Source organism: Geotrypetes seraphini, chromosome 6, assembly GCF_902459505.1.
Source record: "Geotrypetes seraphini chromosome 6, aGeoSer1.1, whole genome shotgun sequence".
Classification (NCBI taxonomy): domain Eukaryota; kingdom Metazoa; phylum Chordata; class Amphibia; order Gymnophiona; family Dermophiidae; genus Geotrypetes; species Geotrypetes seraphini.
In genome coordinates, this window is record NC_047089.1 from 220,094,537 (window position 1) to 220,113,886 (window position 19,350).

A 19,350-nucleotide genomic window follows, 5' to 3' on the forward strand; every position below is an offset into this window, starting at 1 on the left:
TGTGTTAGTTCGGTTTTATGTGTTTTTTGAATAGAAGGGTTTTTATTTCTTTTTGAAGGTTTTGTAGTCTGTGGTCGAGGTCAATAGGTTGTAGAGTGTCGCAGGGGGTCGAGTGTTGCAGCTCGAATGGCTAGGAGGTTGTCGAACAGTTTTTTTCTTTTGACGTTTTTGGTTGAAGGGTGTGTGAATGATGCGTGAGTTCTCCTATGTCTGGTGAGGTGGATTGAATTATTTGCTGAAGAAATTAGTTACCCCCCCCCCCCCCATTCCACACACATTAATTTTCTTCCATTTTTGTTCCCATTATAAAAAAACACTGATGGGAAGACCACGTGATGCAGTGAGGAGAGCAGACGGGTGTTTTTGCAGCTCCCGGGCCCCCGCGCATGCACTCGATATTTACTTATCGTTACTGGCACTTTGTGACTCTGTGGCATACCCTCTTCTGTGGGTCAGCATATGGACCCGTTTGTGTACCAAATCGGGGGGCAGCCGATCCAGCCAAACCGCTGCAAAGCCGAAGGACAAAGTGAAACCGGCAGAGGACATCATGGCGGAGGCGGGGCCTTCTTCGGCTGCCGAGTTTACTGAAGTTCAACTGAAGCAGCTTACTATGGCAGTAGCGTCGGTGATGGCCCCGCAAATGGAAAAACTTTCTAGCCAGATGCTGAACTTAGAAAATTTGCTGGGGAGACAGTTACTCGCACCACGGAGCTGGAAGTGCGAGTATCGGCGGCGGAGGACTCGGCTCAGAAGCTGCAAGATCGCCTTGGATCGGCATCTAATTGTGAGTGAAGAGAAGACGGAGGACCTCGAAAATCGTTCCCGGAGGGACAATTTACGTTTTATCGGGGCTCCGGAAACGCTGTCGGACCATCAATTGGCAACTATTTTTAAGGACTGGCTTGTAGCTGAGTTTCCTCTGCCTGCTGGTATGGGCTCTCTTTGCCTAGAACGGATTCATCGGGTGGGACGCCTGGAAACGGAGAGGCAGCGTCTTAAAGTAGTGGTGGCCAAATTGCATAACTATCTTCATAAGGTTGAAATCCTGAAGCAAAGGTTGAAAATCCTGAAGCAAAGGTTGAAATCCTGAAGCAAATCCTGGTAAAGTACAAGAACCAATGTTAAATACATGAATCAATGTTATATAATGTAATTCTCTCGGTAATGTCCAGATCTCTTCTAATTTGTAATCCGCCTAGAACCGCAAGGCACAGGCGGAATAGAAATCACTAATGTAATGTAATGTAATGTAATATCGTCTCCGGAGGGATACTCTTAAATACGATGATGTGCCTATTCGTATTTTCCAGGATTATTCTGTGGCCCTTCAGGCTAAAAGGAAGAAGTTTCAACCCTTATGTGCAGCATTGGCAGCAAAACAGATCAGGTTTCTTTTCTTATATCCGGCGGTCCTTAAGGTCCAAGACAATGGAATCTGGAAATCCTTTGATTCTGTGGAGGCTGCCCAATCCTTGGTGTCTACTCTTACCTGATTCCGATCTCGAAGCCCTATAATTTTGGCGGAGGGCGCCTCAGTTTCTTTTCCCCTATGGCTTGCACAGGACTTCTGGATAATGGGCTCTGCTTCCTGCCTGTTGACTTTTTGCCTCTTTTTTCATTGGTATTTTATTATTTTGTCTGCTGAGTGTGTGCGTGGGGGCCCATTGCACTTTGTGGTTCTTCTGGGGCACCACTGGTTGTGGATCCTGTTGGTGGGAGTGGTTGTGTGGGTTTTTTTGGGGGTCGATTGGGGAGTGAGGGTTGGGAGGGACTGGTAGGGGGTGGGGGAGGGGGAAGGTTCGGAGTTCCTGATGAGGTTTCGATGTTTGCATTCATATGTTGTGTGTAATTTTCTTTTTGACACAGGACACATCTCAGGTTCTCGTTTAATATTGATCTTGTATATCTACTCTGCCCTGGGAGAGGCTGGGCTCCTGGGGTTTGATTGTATAGGACCTAGTTTGCATGCGTCTACTTTGGGACATGCCAGGCTCGTCGTTTAGGCTGGTCTCCTGGAATGTGGGGGGTATCACCTCGCCAATTAAAAGGCAGAAAATCGCTGTCCGGGCAGTTACCCACTTTTTCCCCGTTGGACAGGGCTTTCCTTTCCCTCTCGCTTGAATTTAATTCGCTATCGGCTTGGTACAAACTAGGGAGAGATTGGAGACCTGCTGAGGTTTTTCTGTCCCGGATGGCAGAGGGATGGAGCTCTGAGTTGGGAGAAGAGGTTACGGCCGATGAATTGTCTCAGTGTTTTGTGGACGGTGCGGGGGCGACTCCTAACGTTGCTTTACATGAAATTCATCTTAAGATCTTGCATAGGGCGTATATAACCCGCTGCGCCGGACACGCTATGGGCCTGTGGCCTGATGCCTTCTGTACCCGGTGCCCTGCTCTTAAGGGGACGCTGGTGCATCACTTTTTGGAATGCTCTTTAGTGGGGTCGTTGTGGGTGCGTGTACTTCGAGAGGTGGAGGATGTTTTGGGGCGCTCCCTGGAATGGTCGTATAAGACTCTGCTGCTTGGTGTCACGGGTCCCCTGGCTCAGGCTGGTATTAGTGCGCCTCTGCAACGCTTTGTGCTATTGGCTCTAGGGCTCGCTAAGAAGCTTATCTTGCAGCACTGGGTGGGGAGTGTGTGTCCTACGTTCCAACAATGGAGAGCTAGTATGTCCCAGATGGCGGTCTGGGAAAGGCAACGCAAGAAGGGTGCCACTAGCTGGCAATCAGCGGAGGGAAACAGCCGAAGCAGGCAAAGATCGCTGGCATTGCGATCTTGTGCAGGCTGTTTTCCCAGGTAAATGGTGCCGGGGGGGAGGGAATCCAGACACGACACCAGGACGTCGGGGGCTGAACTGGATGCAGGGGGGAACTGGACCGGGAGCACCCCCTCAGGGCTTGCACCCGGGGCGGACCTCCCCCCCCCCCCCCGCCCTCCCCTTGGTACGCCACTGGATATATCACCCCCCACACTCATTTTCAAAAATTGCACTCAAATTAAAGCATTTTAAAAATATTTTCTAACCCACCCTGGACATGCATGACCAAAGCGCAAAATCAACAATCACTCTTTGCAAAATTTTGTCAATGGCTCCCAAATCCTCAGAAACTTTTTGGAATGTCCCTGTTGTATAGCCATAGTTCGTTCCATTTTTAAAATGTAACACAAAGACTCCCACCAAAAGGTATAGTTCAATCTATCCCAGTTTTTCCAATTCCGTAAAATAAGCTGTATGGCAACCCCTGTCATAATAAAGATAAGTTTATTATTATGAGATGATATTTGGCTTTTAACTTTCATCAAAGTGCCAAATAGCACAGTGTCATATGTTAGTGCCACTGGATTTTCCATTACTTTGTTTACCTGATCCCAAATGGATCTCCAAAATTGAAGTATCAAAGGACAATAGTATAATACATGATCTAACGTCCCAGGTTCAAGATGGCAGTACCAGCATCTATTAGACTTGGAACTATCTAATTTCTGTAATCTAACCGGACTCTAACATGCTCTATGTAACAAGAAAAACCACGTTTGTCTCAAAGATGCAGACACCGTACATCTCAACCTCAAAGTCCAGATTCGTGGTCATTGAGATGCAGTAATTTGATGCTTTATCTGTAATGCTAGGAGACTTCAATATGCCAGATGCAGATTGGGACACACTCTCCGCGACTACGGGTAGCAGCAAAAGAATATTGAACTCCATAAAGGGCGCACGTCTCAAGCAATTGGTATTGGAACCCACCAGGGTCAAGGTGTTACTAGACCTAGTTCTCACCAACGGAGATAGCGTCACGGAAGTCTCAGTAGGAGAAACACTGGCCTCCAGCGACCATAATATGGTATGGCTCAACCTCAAGAAAGGATTCCCAAAAACAAACACCACAACAAGGGTTCTCAACTTTAGAGGCACAGACTTCAACCGCATGGGAGATTTCGTCCATGAGGAGCTACATAAACAAGCAAAAACTGATAATGTGGAGGATATGTGGTCATCTCTGAAGTCCATACTACACGAAGCAACAGACCGATACATAAAGACTGTAAGTAAACGCAGGAGAAACAAAAGACCCCAATGGTTCAGTAAAGAAATTTCAGACCTAGTTAAACAGAAAAAAGACGCATTTATCACCTACAAACATTTAGGCAGAGAGGGGGCAAAAGAGGACTATCTAGACATATCCAAAGCTGTCAAAACAGCAGTCAGAGAGGCCAAACTCCGATTGGAGGAAGAGCTAGCACGGAAAATTAAGAAAGGGGATAAATCTTTCTTCAGCTATATTAGCGACAGAAAAAGAAACAAAGATGGGATAGTACGCCTGAAGCAATCGGACGGTAACTTTGCAGAATCAGACTCTAAGAAGGCAGAATTACTAAACCAATACTTCTGTTCAGTGTTCACCCGCGAAGCGCCGGGAGCTGGTCCACAGCTGCAGACGGGAGATAACCGGAAAGACCCGTTTCAAGATTTCGAATTTACGCCCAGTAGTGTCTACAACGAACTATCAAGACTCAAAGTAAACAAAGCCATGGGACCGGATAACCTACACCCCAGAATGCTCAGGGAGTTAAGGGAAGTCCTGGCAGAACCATTATCTGTTCTTTTCAATCTTTCCCTAAGCACAGGAAGGGTCCCCTTGGACTGGAAAACCGCCAACGTAATCCCACTCCACAAGAAGGGCTGCAGGACAGAGACAGCAAACTACAGACCAGTGAGTCTCACGTCTATAATGTGTAAACTGATGGAAACACTGATCAAACAGAATATTGACACAATCCTAGATGAAGAAAAACTGTGTGATCCACACCAACACGGGTTCACCCGGGGCAGATCCTGCCAATCTAATCTGATTAGCTTTTTTGACTGGGTTACTAGACAACTGGACGCCGGAGAGTCACTGGACGTGGTATATTTGGACTTCAGTAAAGCATTTGATAGTGTCCCTCATCGAAGATTACTGAACAAGCTGAAATCGATAGGATTAGGAAACACTCTAACTACATGGATTGGGGATTGGCTGAGCGGTAGACTTCAGAAGGTGGTAGTGAACGGTACCCCATCCGAAGCATCGGATGTTATCAGTGGAGTGCCGCAGGGATCAGTTCTGGGCCCGATTCTATTCAACTTATTCATAAGAGATATGATGCAAGGACTTAGAGGAAGGGTATCACTGTTCGCCGACGAGTGGGCCCGACGACGCCAAACTTTGCAACATAGTAGGCAGATGCTTATTACCTGATAATATGACACACGACCTATTGCTACTGGAACAATGGTCAAATACTTGGCAGCTAGGCTTCAATGCTAAAAAATGCAAGGTAATGCACCTGGGCAAAAGAAACCCGCGTAGAACTTATGTACTAAATGGTGAGACCTTGATCAGGACCACGGCGGAACGCGATCTAGGGGTGATCATTAGCGAGGACATGAAGGTTGCCAATCAAGTGGAGAAGGCTTCCTCCAGGGCAAGACAAATGATGGGGTGTATCCGCAGAAGTTTCGTCAGCAGGAGACCTGAAGTTATGATGCCGTTGTACAGAGCCATGGTGAGGCCCCACTTGGAGTACTGTGTTCAGTTTTGGAGACCACACTACCGAAAGGACGTACTGAGGATCGAGTCAGTTCAGCGAACGGCCACCAGGATGGTCATGGGGCTCAAGGATCTCACGTATGAAGAAAGACTAAAGAAATTGCGGCTGTACTCACTTGAGGAAAGAAGAGAACGGGGAGATATGATTGAAACGTATAAGTACATCACGGGACGCATTGAGTCAGAAGATGATATCTTCTGGCTCATAGGACCCTCAACCACCAGAGGGCACCCGCTGAAAATCAGGGGAGGGAAGTTTCATGGCGACTCCAGGAAGTACTTCTTCACCGAAAGAGTGGTGGATCATTGGAACAGACTCCCACTCCAGGTGATAACGGCCAGCAGCGTGACGGATTTTAAGAAAAAATGGGATACTCACGTGGGATCTTTAAGGGAGTAAATTTAAGGGGGGGGATACTTGGAATGGGCAGACTTGGTGGGCTATAGCCCTTTTCTGCCGCTTTTTTCTATGTTTCTATGTTTCTATCTCAATGCACCAAATGTCACGAAGACCAGTTTTTGGTTTCTTATTCAAAAATCCAGATATTAATTTATACCACTGAGCGGCCTGGTGACCCAGGAAATCCCCCTGGAAGCACAGGAACGGCAAACTATACTGATTTTTTTAATTTTTCCAGTCAGGGAACCCCTCCTGAATGGCCTGCTTCAACTGCAACCACCTATAACTTTGAGATTTAGGAATACCAAATTTTTGTTGTAGTCGTGAAAACTCAAGCAGCTTTCCGTCTGATTACAGTACGTATGCCCGCCTTCATCCAGTGCTTCCAGATGACTTTAAACCCGCCAATTTGAATCTTGGGGTTCAACCAAAGGGACTGACAAGTGGATTTATGAATTGGAATATCTATGTAGAGATCTTGAGGCAATCTCATGTTTTTTTCCCCATTAGGTGGTGTAATAGTGTTTTAGGACCCAGTGTAATATTTACAGTGCAATCTGAGTGGGGAGTGGGTAGGCAGGAATGTGGGAGGGGTGGGGGAGTGGGCGGGACTATGGGTAGGGGGCCCAGTGTACTTGTGTGCCTAGGGCCCACCAAAGAATTAATCCTGCCCTGCCTCCACCCCTGCGGACTGATGCGCTCAGGGACGGGTGGAGGTGAGAAGATGCAGCCAGCACCCTGCGAGACACCGCCGAGTCTCCTATGGATGCACAACAGCCTGCACTCAAACCCTTGGTCGGCAGAAGGAAAAAGATGGGGACGGCCCCAAGCTCCTGTGAAGCAAATGCGGGCTGGCTGACAGGTACCACCAGGGATTGGCCTGTCAACTGCAGACTGAAGTCTGTGTGATCTCAATGCAGGCAGAGCTGAAGAATCGCTCCAAGCACAAGAAATCTCCCAAAAAAGGATGAAAAACAATAAAATAATAAAATCGAGAGAGCAAAAGAAACACACTCCTGCTGGTATGCATACAGAAGGGAAAACCTGTAGGTGGAGCTAGAGAGCATAGTAAAGTACAGCAGAGGCACATAGGGAAAAAACGGAGTGGATTCCTTCTGCAGATGGCAAGCTGTCATTGGGAAACCACCCATCTGTAGAGTTACCAGATGTCCAGGAAAACCCAAACATGTCCAGATGGACTTTACAAAACCTAGCAGTTGTCCGGGTTTTGGAAAACTCTGGCCTTGTCTGGAGGGCTTCTGAGCATGCACAGATGACATTACACGTGTCCGTGCATGCTCGCAGGCCCCCAGACATGGCCCAGAGGACAGAAATTTAAAAATGAGGCTCCCGGGGGTGGGGCTTAGGGCGGAACTGGGCAGAACAAGGCAGGGTGGACTATAGGATAGGGCCTGGGTGGAACAGGGCTGGATTTTATCGAACAAAATATGGTAACCTTACCCAACTGTTTAGAACAGGGGTTCCCAACCCTGTCCTGGAGGACCACCAGGCCAATCGGGTTTTCAGGCTAGCCCTAATGAATATGCATGAGAGAGATTTGCATATAATGGAAGTGACAGGCATGCAAATCTGCTCCATGCATATTCATTAAGGCTAACCTGGAAATCCTGAAAACCTTGTTTTAAACACACTTAAAAAGTGCCTTTCAAAAAAATCTGCATAAGAGTACATAAATGCAAAAATGATATCATATAAAAAAGTGTTTAATAAAAGTCACTTATCTGTCTCCAGAGATACTTTCCCCCGTCTCCCCATTTTTACAAAACCATAGCACAATTTTTAGCGCTGGTTGTGGCGGTATTAGCTCCGACACTCATAGAATTCCTAGGAGCATCAGAGCTGTTACTGCCACAGCCGGCACTAAAAAACGCATTACAATTTTGTTAATATGACCCACCATATTAACAAACTGCTAATGCTGCTGTAGAGTCTATACTGGAGTACTATCAATCACTGCTAGGACTCAGGATTCATATGCTTTGGATTTTTCATTTTATTGTACCATATCATTGGGAATTAGTGCTATAACAGAATTAATTAATTTAGAAAGTTTTTGTTTATTAGTTTTTATATGGAGGCTGGCATTTCAATATTCCTTCCATAGTGGTCTAAGGGTCCCTGCCTGAGGTAACTCACTTTTTGTTAAAATCACCAAAGGATATGCCTAGACTCTGTGCCTCTAGGATGACCAGTAAAGATTATATACATTCAAGCAGTAATTGTATAAAACTTTTTCCTCAAGTAAAGCCTGTTTTGCAGGCAAAACAAACCTTATATAAAACTGGGTGTCAATATATGGAGACAGAATTTGGGCAAAGCAGGGACAGACTCGCAATGAACATGTCTATTTTATAAAATACATCGTACACACATTTTCACCAATCTCAGAGCAGATTTAAATTTGTACATCAGTATTTGCACATTATTGGGTAGTCTCTTTTACAAAGGTGCATAGGCGCCTATGGTTCCTTTATAAAACAAGCACCTTTTTACTGTCCTGTTATAAAATCTGGCCTGCTCTGTGCTTTTGATATGGACACTGAAGGACGTGTCCATTCTTTCTGCTCATGTCTTAACCTAGTTCTTCTGTTTCTGTTTTAGGGGTATTTTCCTTGACACTATCCTACCAAAGTATGATGTTAACGGAGTGAGGCCCCCCATTGGACAGCGTACTCGTCTGAGCAAGGGCGATATTGCGCAGGCCCGCAAGCTTTATAAGTGTCCAGGTAATGTGACATGACAAGGAAAGAGGGGAGAAAGAGGCTCTAGATGTAGTCGATGATGGAATGAATGTCTACCTAGAGCAGGAGTAGGCAACCTTTATACACAAAGGGCTGCATGAATGTCAGTACTATCCTTAATAAGCCACACAGAAAATTTACAACCGTGCTATATAATTCACTGCCAACTAAACTTAATGTGTTGATTGGATTAACATAAATTATTACCAGAATGGACTGTTAACTGTATACTTCTGTCTTTCAAAACAGTTGCTCAGACTGTCAAACAAGTCTTATCCCGTTGTATTAGGGTTCCCATATGGCTCCAGAAAAAGGAGGACAGATTGAGACATCCGAGTTTTACCTCCATTGCTCTCAATGGAAGGAAAACCCAGATGTCTCTATTTGTCCTACTTACTTCCATTGCTTTCAATGGAAGTAAATCCCGGATGTCTCAATCCATCCTCCTTTTTCTGGAGCCATTTGGTAACTCTATGTTGTATCATTGAATGGTTCCATTGACAGCAGAACTGGTTCCTGCAGGCCATTGTTTTGTGTACACTTCCCATAGTCTTGCAGGGCTGCATAATATTCAGTGGCAGGACACACGCAGCTAGGGATACCAGACGTCCATATTTCCCTGGCTTTTCAAAACCTAGCACTTTGGGTTTTGAAAAGCTTCTAACAAATCGCCATTGGGCAGGAGGGCATCCACGCATGCGCAGATGCCCTCTTGCTCGACGAAAGCAGGCGGCGGGGGGGGGCGGAGCTAGGGTGGGAATGGGAGGTGAGATTGGGGCAAAACGGGGCGGGGATGGATGGAACTGAGCGGACCTGGGGGGGGTCTAAGAGGTCCGGATTTTCCGTTTGGAAAATCTGGTAACCCTACATGCGGCCTGTGGGCCTCAGGTTGCCTACCCCTAACCTAAAGCATTTATGCTTGTAATTGGACATTCTCCAGAATGGCACACATAGCTGAGTTTCTTCTATGGCTACCAAGCACTCAGAACTTGGTAGCATGATATGGCCATGCAGGAAGAGGAAGGACCTGCCATTCCGTCTGGGTTTCTGGTGCTAAAGGACAAAACTGGAAACAGCTGCAGTTTCTGGACCAAGGCCATGGAAGACCCAGATGGGGCCACATGTGCTTTCCATGCTGAGTTTTCTGTGCAGTGAGCGGCTGAGGGCAGTAGCAGCAGTGGAACCACAAAACAAATATCAACCTCTGGAGCTTTTGTTTTGGGTTAAAGTTGGAGCTTTTGTTGCTGTGACGACGCAACAGCAGAGTGTTCGGTCTCCGTGGTAACCGGGAGCAGGTTCAGCACTAGCCCTTCTGGAGATTTTTTTTTTTTCTCTGTAGTTGGGGGGGGGGGGGTGCTGCTTTCGAGGTTAGTGAATGGGGAGGGGGAGCTGTGATCCTCTGATATTAAATTTGTTATACACATAAGTCCATGTGAACCTTCCACCCAAACGTTCTCAACCCCCCACCCCCCAATAGCAAAACAGGAACTTACACTCACAAAACTGGAAGCTATATGAAACGTTTATTTGGCTAAGAAATGTTTAAAAATGCAAGTTGTAGGGTCTCCTAGGCTGTGCCAAGCTTGCAGATGTAGACATTTATTACTTAGGATCCACTATCTATGTTCAGTGCATCTCTGTCAGCGTCAGCTTGCTGGCAGCAGTGCTCTGTCAGTGCCAGCTGGGAACTGCTTCTGACAGGCCTCCAACTGAACCATCTGTCCCCACTACAAAGAATTACAAATTCAGCTGCTCAACTTTTTCAATACTGTTATGTCCATTTAACCCTCAAGTCACTACACGAGCTCCCTGGCCACTTCCACATACAGTTCAAGCTGTCTTACTGACCTACAGTTCTGCTCTATTGCCCCTCACACGTTCCCTTTAAAACTCCTTCTGCGCCTTCCTCATCAGGTGAGTACCTCTTTAAGGCTCTTATCAGTATCCGTATTATCCTTCAAATATTATGTCAATGAGACATCACCCTTCAAAATATGGTAGAAATGGAAATGTACTCCTCCTTTTTTCTTTGTTCTTATTTTTTATGTTTTGGGGGAAAGATAACCTCAAGTGCCCGCGGTTGTTTGATTTTAGAACTACACTTCTCACTCCGTATTCACGGTTTCAGCATTTGCAGTTTCAATTATTTGCGGTTTTTAGCTTGCTGGCTCCTTCCCCTCCCCCCCCCCATTATGTCAGCTTGCATAGCGAAATCGCTGATTCCAAGCGTTTAAAGAGAAAAATCACTGATTCCCGGCACTTTCTTCACGATGTTTTGCCTCTCCTTCAGGAACAGGCCAGGTCTCCCACCATGTTATTCGTGGTTTCACCACATTCACGATGGTTTTTAATAGAAAACAGCGAATAAGAACATAAGAACTGCCATCTCTGGTTCAGACCTACGGTCCATCAAGTCCGGCGATCCGCACACCCGGAGGCCCAGCCAGGTGTAATTTTAGTCACCCATATCCCTCTATGCCTCTCGTAAGGAGATGTGCATCTAGTTTGCTTTTAAATCCTAGAACAGTGGATTCCGCAATAACCTCCTCTGGGAGAGCATTCCAGGTGTCCACCACTCGTTGCGTGAAGCAGAACTTCCTGATATTTGTCCTGGACTTGTCCCCCCTTAGCTTCAGTCCATGTCCTCTTGTCTGTGTCACATTGGACATTGTAAATCATTTTTTTTTCCTGCTCTATTTTGTCGATTCCTTTCAGTATTTTGAAAGTCTCGATCATATCCCCTCGCAGTCTCCTTTTCTCAAGGGAGAACAATCCCAGTCTCTTAAATTGTTACTCATATTCCAAGTTCTCCATACCTTTTATTAGTTTCGTTGCTCGTCTCTGCACCCTCTCCAGCAGTTTTATATCCTTCTTTAGGTTGGGAGACCAATGTTGGACACAGTATTCCAAGTGTGGTCTGACCATTGCCCTATAAAGCGGCATTATAACTTTCTCCGATACTCGTGATTCCATTCTTTATCATGCCTAACATTCTATTTGCTTTCTTTGCCACTGCCGCACATTGTGCTGACGGTTTCAGGGTCCTATCTATCAGTACACCCAGGTCCTTTTCTTGTTCGCTCTTACCCAGAATTGCACCTGACATTCTATACTTGTGTTCCTTGTTCTTTCTGCCTAAATGCATTACTTTGCACTTTTCCACATTAAACTTCATCTGCCATTTCTCCGCCCATTTCTCTAACTGACACAAGTCACTCTGGAGTTCCTCACTATCCTTCTGCGATCTGATTGCCCGGCATAGCTTTGTGTCATCTGCAAACTTGATGATCTCACTTGATGTTCCTTCTTCTAGATCTTTGATGAAAATATTAAATAAGATGGGCCCAAGTACCGAGCCCTGGGGCACACCGCTACTCACTTTCTCCCAGTCTGAGAACTTCCCATTTATGCCCACTTTCTGCTTTCTATTCTCCAGCCATTTGCATATCCGTCTTAATATATCTCTCTCTATTCTATGGCTTTGTAGTTTCCTGAGAAGTCTTTCATGTGGAACCTTGTCGAACGCTTTCTGGAAGTCCAAGTATATTATGTCCACCGGTTCTCCACTATCAATTTGTTTGTTCATGGTCTCAAAAAATTGAAGTAAATTCGTCAAATATGATTTCCCTTTCCTGAAGCCATGTTGACTGGCTCTCATCAGGTCGTGTGTATCCAAGTGCCGGACTATGCTATCTTTAATCAGTGCTTCAACCATCTTTCCAGGGACAGACGTAAGACTCACAGGTCTGTAGTTGCCCGGTTCTTCTCTTGATCCTTTTTTGAAAATTGGCGTGACGTTCGCTATCTTCCAATCGTCCGGTATCTGTCCAGTTCTAATTGACAGGTTATTCGCGGTTTTTCTGTTCCCATATGGGTCTGTTAATCCCCTATCACAACGAATACGGAGGGAGAAGTGTAGTCTTATCAACACAACTTCTTTGCGAGCTTTCTTTGGTAGGGGGGAGATAAGAGACCAATGATAGCTCGCGAAGAGGTTGTGTTGATAAGACTAGTTCTAAAATCAAACAACCGCGGGCACTTGAGGTTATCTTTCCCCAAAACACAAAAAATAAGAACTAAGAAAAAAAGGAGTATATTTCCCATTCTTATCAGTATCCAACATCACTAACTCCTTTCCCACCATATGCCTGGAACAGCCTCCGTTGGCTTATTCCTAGTGCTCCTTCTCCAGCCAGATTCAAAGCCTGCCTAAAATCCCACCCATTTCAGATTGCTTTTAGTTCTTAAACTCTGGCTTTTCCTTATCATAGCCTCCATTATGATTAGCATGTTTACTGTAATAAAAACATTTCCTGGTGCCTCTTAGTTATCTTGTCTGTATGTAGCTTAGCAAGATTGTAAGCTCCAGGAGTCAGGAACCGTTTCTTTATCTACTCAGAGCTGCATATATCTAGTAGAGATAGAAAGAGAAGAAGTGGTAGGGACTACAGCAGAATGGACTTCCTCATGTTTGTGCCATACTGTGGCAAGCTCAGACTCCAGAGGTGTGAGCTTCCTCACACCAGTGTCCTATTGATGTCAGCTTGGGTTCCTGTAGCATGATCTTGTCTATAACAGAAATCCAATCTTCTTGAAACCTCAACTTTAAATATCCTTTTACACAGTGGCGTACCTAGCATATGTGACGCCCGGGGCCCATCATTTTTTGGCACCCCCCCATCTGTACAAAAAACATGATTTTTTGTAACAAGCCACACGTCACACATGAGTACTTAGGAAAAGGCAGCACCTTATATATGCAGTGAGCAGTACAACATCAATACACCCATTGTAAAACTAAACAAGCCAGACTAGTACAGATCAATCCTACACCGTCAATCCTAACAGAAAACCATGTCTTTCGAACACACAGAACACAGAAAATACCTTCGCCTAGTATGGAATATGTCATCACAAACTAACCCCTCCCTCTTTTACAAAACTGTAGTGTGGATTTTAGCTACGGTGGTAACAGCTCTGACGCTCATAGAATTCTGAGCATCAGAGCTGCTACCACCACGGCTGGCGCTAAAAAACGTTCCACAGTTTTGTAAAAGGGGGGATAAAATAGAAATACATAAACAAAGGTTAAATTGAACCAGCAAGAAGATGGATTCTGCATACAATGCAACACCACAGAAACAGTGACACATGTCTCCTAAAGCAACAAATAAATAGAAAATTTTTGTTCTACCTTTGTCTTCTCTGGTTTCTGCTTTCCTCATCTTCTTTTTACTCTCTTCCTTCCATCCACTGTCTGCCATCTCTCTGCCCTTATATGGCATCTTCTCTCCTTCTATGCCCCTTCCAGAAACTGTATGCATCCCCCTTCCATCTCTCCTTTCATCCCCATTGGTCTGGCATCTCTCTCCTCTCCTTCCCTATCCCATACCTCTCTTCTGCAATCCCTTTCTTCCCTTATTTTCCTTTTCAATTTATTTTCTGCATCCCTCTAGATTACGTTCTTACTACCCTAATCAATTTCCTTTTTTACTGTCTACCTACAGCGCGCCACCTCTTTCCCTCACCCCCTCCAGTATTTCCCTAACTCAATCCTTTTCCCCCATCATGCGCCCTTCTTTTATTTATCCCCTCCTTCCATCCTTTGTCCTCTTCTCTCTCTCCCTTCTCTCCACTTCCATCATCTGCCCCTTCTCTCTTTCCCCCACTTCCATCATCTGCCCTCTTCTCTCTCCCCACTTCCATCATCTGCCCCTTCTCTCTCTTCCCCCCTCCTTCCATCATCTGCCCTCTTCTCTCTCCCCAATTCCATCATCTGCCCCTTCTCTCTCTTTCCCCCCTCCTTCCATCACCTGCCCTCTTCTCTCTCCCCCTTCTCTCCACTTCCATCATCTGCCCTTCTCTCTCTTTCCCCCCACTTCCATCATCTGCCCCTTCTCTCTCTTTCCCCCACTTCCATCATCTGTCTCCTTCTCTCAATCTCTCCATCCACCACAGGCCCATCTTTCTCCCTCACGTTTCCGATTTTGGCAACAAGATCAGCAAGGGCCCCCCCACCCGCGACGGCATCGGCGCCCCCCCTCTGCAACGGCACTCAGCAGCATCGGTGCCCCCCCTGCCCCGCGACAGCACTCAAGTTCGGCCTCCTTCTCCCGGCATCAGCAGAACTTCAGATCGGCAACAGGTGCTCAGTCAAAAGCTTCCCCTGACTGAACTGCCTGGGTGGAAACAGGAAGCTGAGTCAGGGGAAGCTTTTGACTGAGCACCTGTTGCTGATCTGAAGTTCTGCTGATGCCGGGAGAAGGAGGCCAAACGATGCCGCTGAGTGCCGTCGCAGCCCAGGAATTTTCCGGACCTGTCTGGCTGTGTACCCCCCCTAAGGCTGCACCCGGGGCGGACCGCCCCCCCCCCCTCGGTACGCCACTGCTTTTACATTCACTAGTCTTATCGCAACTGGATTACTGCAATGCCCTATATCAGGGCATTACCCAAAAAGAACTCAGAAGACTCCAAATAATCCAGAACATCACTGTCAAACTTCTCTTCAAAGCAAAATGTGATCACGTTACCCTTCTTTTAATTAAGGCATACTGGTTACCCATATCATATCGTCTTACTTACAAAATTCTACTTCAAATATTTAAAACTAAATTGACACAAACCCCAGGATTTATCAATAAATATCTTACTCCATCGCAATCCCTTCGTTCCAGTGACCAAAACTTATTAGAAATCCCTTTAACCCATCAACTATGAAATCAGTTTTCTGTCACAGCCCCAACGTTATGGAACAATAGGCCATCCCATCTCTGCAGAGACTCTTCCCTCTCTAAATTCTAATCAAACCTAAAAACATTTCTTTTCAAAGATGCTTTCAATTGTTAACAACACCATAAGTGTTGCCTACCTGGCAGGCCTCCAAACCCTGCCTCCATTTGGATCTTCCTTAAATGTTTTCTTTTCTATCAGAAATTGTAATTCTACCCCCACCTCTCCTCACTGTTTGTATGTCCTGTTTTTGTGTTTTATATTTTAGCCTTTTTACTTATGTATACCGTTTAGAAAATATGTATGTGGTATATCAAATTTTAATAAACGCGAAACTTCCATCCTTGAGCTGAATGTTGCAGTTTCCCTTCAGGCACTTTCTCTTCCTCTCCGAGTTCAGCCTGCTGTAACTACTCTTCTTTTTTTTTCTAAGGAAAGCCGGTGTGAGTGAACTGGGTTTTTCATTTAATTTAATAATTTGTTTATCTTTGTAGCATGTGGTGAAACCCTGCAGGACAGTCAAGGGAACTTCTCCTCTGTGGGGTTCCCGGCTGGATATTCCGCCTACATGCACTGTATTTGGAGAATATCTGTCACCCCGGGAGAAAAGGTATGAAAATCTCCAACTAAAATCTGAGCAAAGTTCCAAGGAAAGGTCAAAGACCTCATGCCACCAGGGGCAGCTCAAGGCAATCTGCTGCCTGAGGTGAGAAATGAGATGGCCCCCTACCCCATCCCCATCCCCACCCCCAGGCATTAGAACTACAATCAGAATATATAAGGGGGTTGGGAGTCATAGAAAACAGCAAACTGGCAGGAATCAAATAACTAAGGGCTCCTTTTACAAAGCTGAACTAGCGGTTTTAGCACTCGCGGTTTTAGCTTAGTGCTGGCGTTAGTTCTAGCCGTGTAGCATGGGTTTAGCGTGCACTAAAAATGCAATCGCAGCTTTGTAAAAGGAGCCCTAAGTTTCTTAAATTATGAAATCAGAAACAGAGAAAATAATGACAGATAAGGACCACATGGCCTATCTCGTCTGCCCATCCATACCATATACTATCTCTTCCTCTCCCTCAGAGATCCAACATGCCTGTCAAATACAGACTTCATCTTCACCACCGCTACCAGGATGCTGTTCCATGTTTCTACCACCCTTTCTCTAAAGAAGTATTTCCTAGGATTACCATAAGGCTCCAGAAAAAGGACGGATTGAAACATCTGGGTTTTACTTCTATTGATTCAATCAATCGGTCTGCCCTCCTTACTTCCATGGTTTTCAATGGAAGTAAAACCTGGATGTCTTAATCCATCCTCCTTTTTCTGGAGCCATATGGTAACCTTACTTTCACCTTCATCATCCAAAAAGGTTTGGACAAGTTCCTGGAGGAAAAGTCCACAGTCTGCTGTTGAGAGTGACATGGGGTTCGGTGGCATGGAATGCTGCTACTAGTTGGGTTTTTGCCAGGTACTTGTGACTTGGATTGGCCTCCGCGAAGATGTGATACTGGGCTAGATGGACCATTGGTCTGACCCCGTAAGACTATTCTTATGTTCTTATATGTCCCCTCATTCCTCCCCTATTGGCACATTTCTTCCAAAGTATATTGAGATCTTTAAGTGTTTCCCTTTAACTCCTTGCAATAAGGCCTCACGCTGAGGCCTTGTTGCAAGAAGTTAAACGGCATTGCAGGCTTTATCTTGACTATCTCAAGAAGACTTTGAATGCTTTAGTGTTTGGAATGCTATTGGTAGATGACTACGCCAAGATGTTTAGCTATTAGCAAACTATGTTAAATGTCTGTTATTTTCTACAATAAAGTGCAAATATTGAAGGTTCATTTATTCCCCACCCACTTTTACTAAGCTGCTCTGACACTCTTATTCCCTCCTCTACGAAACCGCGCTAGCGGTTTTTAGCACAGAGAACCGCACTGAATGGCCTGCGTTGCTCCCGATGCTCATCATTGAGTTCCTATGAGCGTCGAGAGCAGCGCGGCCATTCAGCGCAGCTCTCTGCACTAAAAACTGCTAGCGCGGTTTCGTAGAAGAGGGAGTTAGTGTCCCTATGAGCGTTGTCGCAGCATTGGAGCATTTAGCATCCTAGGCAGTGGTAGAAACTTCTACCACAGCTTAGTAAAAGAGGGCTTTATAAAATAATGCTAGAGTTTTTCCACAAAATGTCTTTTTATCAGTGTGTCATTGCTGAGTGTGAAAATATAAAAGTTATAGCTATAATACCAAGAAATATGTTCCATTAAGCAAAAATAGCAAATTTTAAGAAAAACTGAGCTTTATGTAATCAGTGGCTTTGAATGATCCCAGGATGTGCTTTAAGAAATGCACGTTGTAAATATAAAACCTAAATAAATATGAACTCAACATACATTTAGCAAACATGCCAAACAACAGTAGTATTAATACAAGTCAAACAGAAGGAACCCGATCTATTACTCGTGGGGATTCAGCATCAAATGAAAAATTCTGCATTCTTTATTTGTAAATTTTGTCCACAATTCCCCCAATCATAAGGCCTGACCAGTCTTCCAACTTTCTTCTTCCCCGGAAATATCACTCTCTACTCCAAGTTCTACCCTCCCAGCTTTTTCTCACAACCTTCCCTTTGAACCCCTTCCCTTCCCCCCTTGAACCTCTGCCCTCTTCCCCAAGTTCTCTCTATCCCCTTAATTCTCAACCTCTACTTCTTCTTTCTCTCCATGCCTTCTACCTTATTGTGTCTTCCTTCTGGACCATGTGGGCACCTGCACCTCAGACCACTTCCTCCTCCTCTTGTGGCATGGGACCACTGCTTATTTGAACCACATGGGACTCTGTACAGCTATACAGTTCAAATAAGCAATTGGGCGCAGGCCAGCAAAGAAAGGAGGAAGTGGTCTTATGGAGCGAAAAATACGGTAAGCAGTTGTGCATCAGACCACTTCCTCCTCCTCTTGTGGCCTGGGACCACTGCTTATTTGAACCACATGGGACTCTGTACAGCTATACAGTTCAAATAAGCAATTGGGCGCAGGCCAGCAAAGAAAGGAGGAAGTGGTCTTATGGAGCGAAAAATACGGTAAGCAGTTGTGCATCAGACCACTTCCTCCTCCTCTTGTGGCCTGGGACCACTGCTTATTTGAACCACATGGGACTCTGTACAGCTATACAGTTCAAATAAGCAATTGGGCGCAGGCCAGCAAAGAAAGGAGGAAGTGGTCTTATGGAGCGAAAAATACGGTAAGCAGTTGTGCATCAGACCACTTCCTCCTCCTCTTGTGGCCTGGGACCACTGCTTATTTGAACCACATGGGACTCTGTACAGCTATACAGTTCAAATAAGCAATTGGGCGCAGGCCAGCAGAGAAAGGAGGAAGTGGACTGATGCACAGCTGCTTACCGTATTTTTTGCTCCATAATACACACTTTTTCCGCGAATACAACACCTCCCCCTGCCCCCGTACCTTTTTTTAAACACTGATGGTTCAGCATGGTCTCTCCAGGAGCTTTCTGTGCTCCTGCTGAATGACAGCCTCCTTTGTTGCTGCAGAGTGGAGAATAAGGCAGGAGCGCGAGAACTGACGACAGCCATTCACGGAGCAGCGTAGGACCAAGAGGAAGTGAAAAGCTCGCGCTCCTGCCTTATTTGTCACTCTGCAGCAACAAAGGAGGCAGCCATCCAGCAGGAGCACAGAAAGCTCCTGACGAGACCACTCTGGACCACCGGCATTTAAAAAAGGGTGCGGGGGGGATGGGGGCTGCCTACCACCAGATCACCAGACACACAAATTTTTTTTTTCTTGGTTTTTCCTCCTCTACACGTAGGTGCGTCTAATAATCAGGTGTGTCTTATAGACCAAAAAATACG

At 45.6% G+C, this 19,350-nt stretch overlaps 1 protein-coding gene across 1 annotated transcript in view; it reads left to right on the plus strand.

The window, feature by feature from the left end:
- BMP1 (bone morphogenetic protein 1) overlaps positions 1 to 19,350 on the plus strand; it is a 207,406-nt gene that overhangs the window by 110,887 nt on the left and 77,169 nt on the right. The window contains exons 7-8 of the mRNA XM_033949201.1: positions 8,620 to 8,744; positions 15,983 to 16,098. Of these exons, the coding sequence (XP_033805092.1) occupies positions 8,620 to 8,744; positions 15,983 to 16,098 (241 nt within the window). The remainder of the gene's footprint in view (positions 1 to 8,619; positions 8,745 to 15,982; positions 16,099 to 19,350) is intronic.